This window comes from Primulina eburnea, chromosome 9, assembly GCF_022965805.1.
Source record: "Primulina eburnea isolate SZY01 chromosome 9, ASM2296580v1, whole genome shotgun sequence".
NCBI lineage: Eukaryota > Viridiplantae > Streptophyta > Magnoliopsida > Lamiales > Gesneriaceae > Primulina > Primulina eburnea.
The window spans coordinates 27,457,437-27,468,799 of record NC_133109.1 but is presented as its reverse complement, the minus strand read 5'-3'; the positions used below and the strand labels follow the sequence as shown (position 1 = coordinate 27,468,799).

Genomic DNA, 11,363 nt, shown 5'->3' with positions numbered 1-11,363 from the left:
ACAAAAAAAAAATAGATGCATGAAAACTCAAAAGATTGTTCCATGCACTAGGGGAGACGTTGAAGAACAGAAAGGAGTAACTCAGCGTCACGTGTGAGGCCTGGAACAATCCAGGCTACAGAGGAGGCGCCTAGACAAGGCTATAACTCAGTCGTACTGATGCTATAACAGAAATAATACTCTATATTATGTGTCACTCGTCTTTTACTCTAAATAATATAGAGTAAGAAATGTTTGGAGTACTAAAATTAAACAGCCATGATAATATTTGTTTTTATTCTCAAGACATTCTCTAATAACCAGATTTGTCGTTTGTTGGTTTTCACCATTTAAGGAAACATGTAAAAGACCACTCGATATTACGACTCCGTGGAGGTCTTAGATTTATCAATAAAGACTTCCTTTCTCTGAATTCAATAGACACATAAAAACATAGAAGATGTCTTCTGAAATATACGTGAAGGGCCTTCTAAAATTAATTTGCTGAATTTCTTATTTGCTGAATTTTAACACTTAAATATTTTTATGATTTATGATTTATCGACAAAACTTATAAATACCCAACACTTACTATATTATTGAGTTTGAGGAAACAAAAGTAATTAATTTTGGTGTAGTGATATATTTTCAAAATAACAAAAGTACCTTCCAAAATTACAAATAAACTATATTTTCATTTAATAAAAAAATATTTCTTTAAGTTTATTGAGGGTTTATATTTTTAAATATGATATCACTCCTATTATATTATTATTATAAAAAATCATAGTAAACAAAATTTTTAACAAAAAAATATTACCTCACCAAATACCATTAAGCGCCGTTGCACTTGCATGGCCAAACCTTTTTGAACGAGTCTCATATGACACTATTTCATGGATCTTAATTATGAGACAGGTCAACCCTACATATATTCACGATAAAAAATAATGTTTTTAGGGTATGTTTGGTATGAGTGATAAGCAAAGGATAGATTGTTAAACTCATGTTTGTCTCATTTTTTATGGGTCCAATTAATTATGAAGCTCATGATAAAAAAAAAACTTATTTGAGTGAAAGGACATCCCATTGTTTTGGGAGGATTGAGAATCCAATTCCTAAAATATAACATAAATTATCATTTTACCCACATTATTTTTAAAATATTGCTACAAATATCATTTTATATACTAAATTATCTTCAATGTTAATTTAAGATATTTTTATCACAACAACAAAAAAGGTTTATCATTCTCATTAAAATCTTACCAAACAAAACATTCTTCGTCACAGCACATTATATATCATTACCTTAAGTTTTGTCATCAATCCAATTAGTTATCCTCTCCTACACACCAAACATAACTTTAGTATAAAAAGTAATACTTTTTCACGGATTACTCAAATAAAAATCCGTTTTAAAAATATCACCCATGATACTGTCTCACTTTTTTTTGCGATTATTATAATATAATATATTGAAGCCGTGGCAATTCTCTGGCGTTATCATCAGATAACACTGGTGGACAGAAGCTCGAATTGCAAATTACCCTAAATTCGCTCCCCAATTTTGCATTTCTTGAGTGGCAGAAGCAAATTTACTTGGGCGGATTTGATACAACGCCATGTCAAGGTGATAAATGATTTTGGAACAATTCGATTTTACCATCTAATTATGTTGTGAGTTTTTATGCGGTGCCGAAATATTAGTTGATTTGTGTTTTTTCCCCGAGGCATACGATCCGAGCTTATATTTTGTGCCAATCAGTGGTTTTGGGATATCTATCTTGCCTTGATTCTGGCGTTGGAATTTATTTTTGACAATCTCTATCCGTGTTCTTTTTTATAACTCATTTGGATGGAGTTGGGTCAGATTAGAGACGTTGGGGCAGTATAAAAAGATTTGAAGCATAATTAGTTATGGGCTTTTGTTTTCAATTGGACGAGTTGTCGACTTTCTGTGATTAACTGCTTAAATTTATTATCCCATCACAGAAGGGGAGAGGATTGTGAAATGCTGTTCAAGAATTGGTTTTATCAGAACATTCTTTACTTACATGACTTGGCTGGTTAATTGTCTTTTAATTTTTCACAGGTGGTATTTGGATAGTCTTTTTTCTTCTCTAACGTATATTTAATATTTTCTCATTATTTTATTATTACCCATTTTTGTAACTGCTCTAAGTCAAGCGCTACTCAAGTGTTCAAGAGATGGGGCCCATGTTTGAAATTTTTGTTGCTGAAGAGTTGAAGTTTCATACATTTGTTGCAAAATACCATGGTTTTGAACAGGGACGGATCCAGGAATAGAAGTTGGGGGGGGCTTGAACTCAATATGATAAGTTATATATTATTAAAAAAAATTTATATTATATCGTTCAATGAAGTTGTGCTCTACGAGATTTTAAAACATAAAATTCATTAATAATAGAATTTACATCAATATGTTTAGGTAAATCTCGTTCAATATAGAGTGTCAAACAATCGGCAAGAAAGTCATCCTCCATTTTATTGCGAAGTGTCGTCTTCACATGCTTCATTGTTGAAAAAGCCTGCTCAGTAGTGACAGTAAACACAGGTAATGTCAAAACAAGATTAATGTTCCATTTTGAAATAGTTCAAGTTATAATCTTAAACAAGAATAAAATAATTATTAAACAAATAAACAAGTAATAGTCAATCAACAACTCAACAACAAACAATCAAGAAACCACAAATCACGCACAGAGAAGCTATAAAAAACAAAATAAAAAATGTATAGCCGATTCTTACCTGGATTGTTGCCTTGCCGATGAGCAATTCGATTTCTTCGGGAGTCAGCAATTTTATTTTGTCGATAAAGGGCTTGGGACTAGGGAGAGAAATTTTGTAGAATTGAGGTGGGGCGGATCAGAGGATATGGGATGAATTTGGTCTCATCCTTGTAAATGGACGGGACTTGATTGGACTAAGACATTGATGTACGACGGTTTTTTAAACAACCGTCGCTATTAGCAACGGTTTTACAAAAAACAGTCGCTAATAGCGACTGTTTGAATTAAAACCGTCGCCGATCCACATCGGCGATGGTTTTACTAAAACCGTCGCAAATATTAGCGACGGTTTTTCAAAAACCGTCGCTAAAAAAAAAGTGGGCTGGGCTACAGCCCAGTACAGCCCATGCATAAATCCGTCTCTGGTTTTGAATCAAGATTATTTCGGCTATAGGTTGTTTATCACTTATATTATATACTCTCGTGTTGCTCATAACAAGAAATTAAATTATGGTTGCATAGTTTCGTTTGGAAGACCTCAACTCAGTTGTCTTATAGATTGAATTCTATAATTTTTTAGGGATTGGAAGTTTGTTTGCTGCTAATTTTAATTTAGATAAATTATGCCCTTCTAGTGATTTCGTTTAAGGACTACTATCCTTTGTAATCCAACTTCTTATTATAATAAAATTATGTTTTGTATCAAAAAAAAATTCTATAAATTTTTTACTGAAGTTTAGTGCATAAAAGTTCTTTAATATTTAGTAAAATATCATCCCAACAAATTATATTTGTTTAGTTTTACTCTCGGGGAGTTTATTATTTATTTTGTTTGTTTATCATCTCACAACAATTATTGCAAAGAAAACATGAATGCATGCGCATAAGTGTGTCTTGGCTAGATAATGCATGTGTTTTCACTTGGCCTAGGATTTGGGGCACCCTTACACCTTAGTGTGACTTGGTCTTTAATGCCTATCTCAACATGCTCATGGTTGTCGGTTTTACAGAACCTTAATCTGTTAAACAATACATCAGTGGTTTATGGACAGGTGTGAACGGAATAAATTGACATGTTTTCTCCTTTTGACTTTTTCAGGGTTCAGTGCAAATTCTTTGCTCATGGGGCATGTTTTAAAGGGGAACATTGTGAGTTTTCACATGATTGGAACGCGCCTCCGAATAATGTAACTTTCTGTTAACCTGCTGGGGATTAAAAGTAATTGTCTATGGTATAGTGTTATCCACTTTTTTTATGTTGTCCCAGATATGCACCTTCTACCAGAAAGGAATGTGTGCTTATGGCAGTAGATGTAGATATGAACATGTCAAACCTTCAAGGTTACATTCTTCAGTTCCATCTACTTCAGCAGAGCTTTCCTTCTCCATGGTGCAGCCTTCCGGAACTGCCGGATATGACGCTTATGGTTCCCCAGCTGTAATTACTGAACATTCAGCTGCTAATGGATCTTTCCATCCTCCACCTAGACCAGCGTGGGGGGAAAAATTGGGGCATCAAGATTTACCAGAGAGTGGTCAAGAAGCTAGATCTCCGAAGAGCGTTGATCCTGCTGACCAATCAATCTGCTCGTTTGCTGCTGCTGGTGCTTGTCCTCGTGGGAATAAATGTCCTCACATGCATGGTGACCCATGTCCTACCTGTGGGAAGCAGTGCTTGCATCCTTACAGGCCACAAGAAAGCGAGGAACATATGAAAACATGTGAGAAAATGCAAAAACACTTGGAAGCATTGAGGCAAAGTCAAGAAATAGAGTGCAGTGTGTGTCTTGAGCGTGTCCTCACAAAGCCTATATCTGCAGAAAGAAAATTTGGAATATTATCAGAATGTGATCATCCATTCTGTATATCATGCATCAGGAATTGGCGTGGTAGTTCTCCGGCATCTGGTTTGGATGTTAATGCTGCTCTAAGAACTTGCCCTATATGTCGAAAACTTTCATACTATGTCATTCCTAGTGTCATTTGGTATTCCTCAAAAGAGGAAAAGCTGGAGATTGTCGATAGCTACCAGAAAAAACTCAAGTAAAGCTCCCCTCACTTCCTTCTATCTCTCTCCTTTATCCCTCTCCTTCTCTCATTAACAAGTACTTATCTTCCAGGTCCATTGAGTGCAAGCATTTCGACTTTGGTAATGGAACCTGCCCATTTGGGACAAGTTGCTTCTACAAGGTATGTATGGTCTCCTTAAAAAACTACATGTTAGACCAATCCATTTGATTGTCCTTGTTGGATCACTGCTTATTAATGGTTGCCATGGTAAATCTAAATCCTCCGAACCTTATTTCAACTTCCTTTAGTTTTTCCTTTCCTAAAAGTTTTTATGGGCCATTGCTTGAAAATAGCATATATTGATTTTCTAAGGATTTAATATGTAATTGTTAAGAGGGTGGTATTTAGGTTTTTTTGTCGTGATATATGATATGCTTAAGAAGATATACAGGCAGCCAATTGAGGCTGCGACTGCTCATTGGAGCTTCCTAATGTTCATTTTCCAGGTCCTGGGCAGGAAATAAAGAAGGAAACTCATTTACAGCTGGCATATTTGTTATAATCTAAGTTGTTTTTTTTATGAGATATGCAACTGGCTGTTGTGTATATGGCTTTGTTTTCAGCTACTTAAGTTTCCTCAGGACTGAAAAATATTTTGCTGTCTTAAATAAGTGCAGGTCAACATTTGGAACTGATCTGGTTGGTGTTTCCTTTTTGTGTTTGAGAAAAGTACCATGGGAAGGATGCTTTTAATGCAGTTGGTTTACCTTTAGTTTATGCCAATATTTGATTGCACAATAATAAATATTTTTCCTTATTATTATCTATGTCTATGATTATTATTAAGAATCTGGATAATGAGACAAATTTGGTGTCTTGGTCTGGTTTTTTTTGTTTGTTTTTGTTTTCATTTTAATATTTCAAGTTGCAGTATGACCTCTCAATGATTTTCACAATTATGTTATTACCCTTATTTGAATAAAAATAAAATTATTACAAAACAGACTGTCGATGCGCTAGTTATAATTATTTATTGGTTTGTAAAGTTCATGTCAGATGCATGATGACATGCTTTTCTTAGAATCTAAAATATTGAAGCATAGTTTCTAATACACCTAACTTCAATTAGGTGGATGATGGTTGCCCTTTGAGTTTAAGTCCCGTGACTCTTGTGTACTTTAGTGCTTCTTGGATCTTTAATGATTATGATTTGGTTGCTGCTGTCCCATGCCGAGGTTTTGTTTTCAGCATTTAATGAAACTGTTCTAAATTTGTTGATTTATTTGTGGTATATCCATCTAAATGATGAAATCTTTAGATTCTCCGTTAAAATGCTGTTGAGAATATAATTTTTTACAATGCAGAGGTATGGCCGCATCTGATACGAAGGGAGTATTGTTGTTTGTGTATCTTTATTCTACTTCTTGCTTGTTGTCTAAAATTTGTTAGATCGATTTCTTGTTGGGAACTGAAATTTTGATTACGTATGGTTGCTGGTTTATTTCCTTGCACATTGTGTAAATCTTTGTGAGTAAAGTACCTAATTTTTTAGTTGTATTCAAGTGATATGAGCTATGGATTCTTCATTCTGTGGTGATAATGATATATGTTTCATATTGGTGAAATCTTTTCTCCAATATGCTTATTTGAAATTCAAAATCATTCTTTTGAAGCCATTTGTTAACTCAATGCTCGTATTTCAGTTACACCTTATTTGAGTATGTTCCTTGTCAAAGCGAGTTAGCGAACATTCAATGCAATATGTTACATGATTTTTGTCCTGGGTTTGCGACTGAGTCATCTGGAGAGGATTTGGTTATTCAGATTTGATTCTCATTTAGGAAAAGTGAGAAGAAATTTTTTTGAAGTTATTGAAATCTCAGTAGCTTCTTAAGAAGTGATAGAAAGTTGAATTGTTATTAAATATTATGTTGAGATGTGTAGAAATTGGTTAGAATATTTTTTTTTGGAGAAAAAGATTGAAAGTGAGGTATTGATATATATTTTTATTCTGGGGCATCAGAAATGGGTTGGAAAAATAAAATGAAAAGGCCAATTTTGTTGGGCCTTTCTCAAGCTTTTAAGTGCAGTCTGTGAATTGTCAGTTAGAGGAATCAAGTGATACAATGAACTGTAGACATTGTCTTTTGCACGAACAATGTTAAAATGGTGTCAAGAAAGAAGTTCTTAAAAGAGAAAGCTCTTGGGGGACGTTTCCAAGCGATGTAAAACTTTGGACATATTTTGCTGTCAAACAGCCTTTAATAGAGGATGAGATTAGATTTTTACAATCCAGACTTTAAACCATTTTTCTTTGTGCTTTACTTTATGAAATATTTCTAAGGAACTACAATTGTTTTCAGAAATTTTTCAAGTAATTTCTTAATAATTGTGATGATTTATTCCAAGGATTGGGCAGCAAGCTTGGTTTTGGATTCCTATATCAAGAATTGAAGTGCTCGATTTGTGATTAGATATCTGACTTTCAAGATGTTATTTTGCTACAAAGATTTCTTTGTATCTTCTCTTCGTCTATATTAAAGACTTTACTAATTTGAATCTGATCAATGTTTTAAAAGTTATGTTCCTTTAGTGCACTTTCCTTTTCTTATTGTAAACTTGGTTGCTTATTATTCCATTGACGCATCAGTTTGTTATGTTCCAGCATACTGTCAAGCCTGGCTCATTTTTATGGGATGCTACATTTGAACCTTATTTAAACAGACCAAGAATTCGGGACATAGATGAAGCTCCATTGAGCTCTGATACCTTAGCTTTGAATGGCTTACTTGAGCAATTTTCCGGGCCCAACATTCCAATAGAAAATGAGGAATTGGATAATGATACTATCGAAGCTTTAAACAATATAGTGGCAGAGATGACAGCGATGTTACCTTTCCTGCGGGATAATTGATGCGAGTGACTATTAATGAAAATAATGCTCCTTCAGCTTTTATATTCGATTTAGTTGCGAAAAATGTGATCCAGTACTTAATATTCAGCAGAATTTTGCAGTGTAAACCTGGAATTTTGCAGTGTAAACCTGTGTACCATAGTATTTCATGAGTATAAATTTGTGTCTTGAGAATAAATTAAGTACTGATATTGGGGCCTGATGCTGGACTATTTCTCTGACGATATCAAAGTGCTACATACTAGCTTTGTTCTGCTTCGGATATATTTATGGATTTGTTAAAGTTCCAAATCTTGAGTTGCATTTATTTCACATTTAATTGTGGGAGTTAGTTGTGATGTTTGCACCAAATTATTGATGATATGCTATGCTATGGCTTCACATGTGATTGAGGATTTGTTGGGGCTTTGCAAGTTACGTCTTGGTTGCAATTTATATTTCACACATTTATTACTAATAATAATTGGAATTAAGAGTGAAATAATGCTGACAAGTTTAGTTTATTGATGAGTATCAGCTACCTTGGACATTAGCTTGGTCAAGGTGTAATTCGAGGAATCGATGCAACATTATTTTACTGACTTTCTTGTTTGCTCCTTCGCACAATAGCCCGTGAGTTAAAATTTGGGGCTGTCATGTCAATATTTAAATTGTTGGTGCTAGAATAATATTAGTTCGCAACAACAAAAGACACCAAACGTGTAAGTGGCACAAATTGCTGAAGTGATACGTATTTACATTTATGACGATGGCAGTTAACTTAAAAGCTCTATTCTTTTTCCGATCCATGTTTATTTATTACTACAATTATTTTACCACTAAGTGCTTCATTCCAATATGCATGCGAATCTTTTATAAATCCCTAAGTTTAGCGATTTTTCATATGGATTCCATTTTTACAGCATGCATATCGAGATGGTACAATTGAGGAAGTGGTACTTCGCCATCTTGGGGATGAAGATGGGAATACAGTGATTGTTAAAGATATTAGGTCACATTTGTCCATTAATTTTTTCGATAATGTTTACCAAATTTTGTTCATACATTTTCTGTATAGTAATTTGTGTGTTATTTACGAATTATGATGTTTTCAGACTCTCCGATTTTCTTAGTGACTTGCATTTGAGGTGATTAGAAATTTGAACATATCACGGAATTTTTCAGGTATGAATCCTTTTTCCCCAACTTCTATATCATCCTAATTTGTATCAATGATTTTGTGTCGTCATCACTCATCAGTGTTCTATTTTTATGCATCAATAAATGTTGTTTCTAGTGATATATTGTTCTTATGGACTACGGTACGAAGTTGGATGTTTTTTTTTTCAACTTCATCATTTTCCGTTTACGCATTTGAAACAAGGACAGATTATATTTATGATAGTCATTTACTTTGAACAATTTACAGAAATCTTCCTCTTTCTTATCATCAAGACGCTTTAGGTCCAAGTTTTCTTATGATGCGAGTTTTACGCTTTTGTTTAATTCATTGTGATATCGAATTACGGACAGTGTAATCACAACATGTTCGGTTTATTCATTTATTGATCCTGCATGTGCTGTAGGAAATTTGGTAGCATACCGTTATATGCCATCTGACTGAAATCTCGTTGATTATTGGATGAAGAGTGATTTTATCTGAGGTAAGTCTTCTTAACTTTCCGAATCTTTAGAATTATATTTCAATATTCCATTCGTTTTGGATGTTTCTCGACACTTTGGGTTGTAAGATCCATGCATCTGCCCACATCCTTACCCAGTTATGAATATCCATTTCAGATTCTTGTTATAATTGAGAAGTTTGACAAGATTTGCCCACAGCGATCTGCTATTCCCAAAATAAAAAAATGGATATCCAGACAGGAAAATCTGTAGCAGATGCGCTTAAATTCATCATTTGGAAATGCTGTCTTAATTTTGAAGTGAGGGTTTTGTATGAATCCTGGTTATGCGCCCTTTGCTATGAAATTTAGTGTCTATTTTCTTAGTTTATTCATAAGAGCTACCTTATTTATTATGTTGTGACAAAAAACTTGAGCAATATTCGTCATCGTAATCTTTCTATAGTTACTCTTCTATTAAACTTAGTATGCCTCTATGACATGGTAGACACATCGAGTGGTTCTCTTGTAGGGACTTGACTCCGAATCGTTGCCCTAAGGACGATTTTTTGTTTTTTTGGCTAGGTTATCCAGAGTTAGCTTATGAAAGTCTTATCTGTAACTGTTATTGTAGTGGTTGATATTATCAGTCATAGATAATGAAAATGGGAGTAGATGAGATGCTTTGATACTACAATTCCACCACCGCTCCAACTTGCATCATGCATGAACCAATTGATCTGAATAGCTTAACCATCCATCGTCATTGTCTGGAACTCCTTTGATACTTCATGGACAGTTTGAAATCCTCTTAGCCATGAAAAATGCTTTGCTCGAACATCATCAAACAAGTTTGTTTCCTACTTTATCCCAAGCATACCGTGTAAAATATGGTCTTTGTAAGCTTGCATAAAGATTGTTTGCCGCTTAAGCCACGGAATCTCTCTCTCAGTGGTGACATGATATCTACATTGTAGCCATGGTGCCTGTTATATTCTGATTAAATTTGGGATAAAAAAATTGCCATGTCCCTTCTAATGCATCAGTCACATTTTTTCCTTCTTGATAATTTCAGATACTACATTTCCCCTAAATGCGAGCATTGGATTCAAGATTCAAGACTGCAAGGCATGTCAACTACATTATACAAATAGTTTGGATTGTGTTCAAGAAAGAGATCTTGTGCATACAATATATACTCATAAATCGGTTCAAATCTTATACGAACTGCGTATGCATGTAATTGAAAGGAGAGAGGAGATACATTAAATGCTGTCGTCGAACCTGGGTCAACGACAAATATCAGGTACGACGTTGTGTTGTTTCGAATTCATACCGGGCTATGGTTACTCGATTAGCTCAATGGTGGATAAATAGGTTTTTTGGAGTTAAGGTTAATCAATTATTCAAGGGGTTTTTCTTCATGCTATCTCGTGGGTAGTGTCTTCATCCACTCAATATATGATATATGTGTTGAGTGGATAAATTATAACCACCCATTCAAACAATCGTGATTTATCCACTCAACACATATTAAGTAAGTCCCAACTCGATTCTCAACTCCTAATTATGGCCAGCCCTATATGAACTTGTTTTAAAATTCAAAATTTTGGTTGCTGAACTTAATCGATACTTGAAGCATATTTATATTTTTGGGTAAATTTTAAATTAGATTAATATATATGTCTAAATACATAAAATAAACGTTATCGAAATGATATATCGTAGGATAAATTACTGTTTTTTGATAATTTATATTAAAATAGTGTTTTTTAAGATATTAAAATAAAACATTAATTACTTTGTTAGAGTTAAAAAAAAGGCAAAAAACTTGTGTGAGACGGTCTCAAGGGTCGTATTTGTGAGATTTATCTATTATTTGGGTAATCCATGAAAAAGTATTATTTTTTATGTTAAGAGTATTATTTTTTATTGTGAATATCATTAGAGTTGATCCGTCTCATATATTAAGATATGTGAAAAGGTAGACTCACTCTAAAAAAAATAGGTATGTCACGTCCAATGTTGCGGTGATCGCTGCATCCTGTGACTTTCACATGAATTCCACTTTTTTATTCAATGTTTAATGTTTAATTATTGATTCCA

At 33.8% G+C, this 11,363-nt stretch overlaps 1 protein-coding gene across 11 annotated transcripts; it reads left to right on the top strand.

Moving 5' to 3' along the window:
* The first annotated feature begins 1,465 nt into the window (after window positions 1–1,465).
* On the top strand, window positions 1,466–10,633 carry LOC140841420 (putative RING-type E3 ubiquitin transferase C3H69). Of its 11 annotated transcripts, none has more exons than XR_012120182.1 (9): window positions 1,466–1,612; window positions 3,832–3,919; window positions 4,000–4,775; window positions 4,853–4,922; window positions 8,559–8,647; window positions 8,751–8,820; window positions 9,234–9,299; window positions 9,436–9,578; window positions 10,333–10,633. XR_012120182.1 is itself a non-coding variant. In XM_073208822.1 (7 exons), exons 1-6 carry the CDS (start codon window positions 1,605–1,607, stop codon window positions 8,785–8,787), a joined length of 1,068 nt encoding a protein of 355 aa, XP_073064923.1. In that variant the 5' UTR covers window positions 1,466–1,604; the 3' UTR covers window positions 8,788–8,820; window positions 9,234–9,303. The 11 variants fall into 11 exon arrangements, 3 of the variants coding, with proteins under 3 accessions (XP_073064923.1, XP_073064922.1, XP_073064921.1); XR_012120179.1 differs by having other exon boundaries at window positions 9,222–9,299; XR_012120181.1 differs by lacking the exon at window positions 9,436–9,578.
* Window positions 10,634–11,363: the final 730 nt, after the last annotated feature.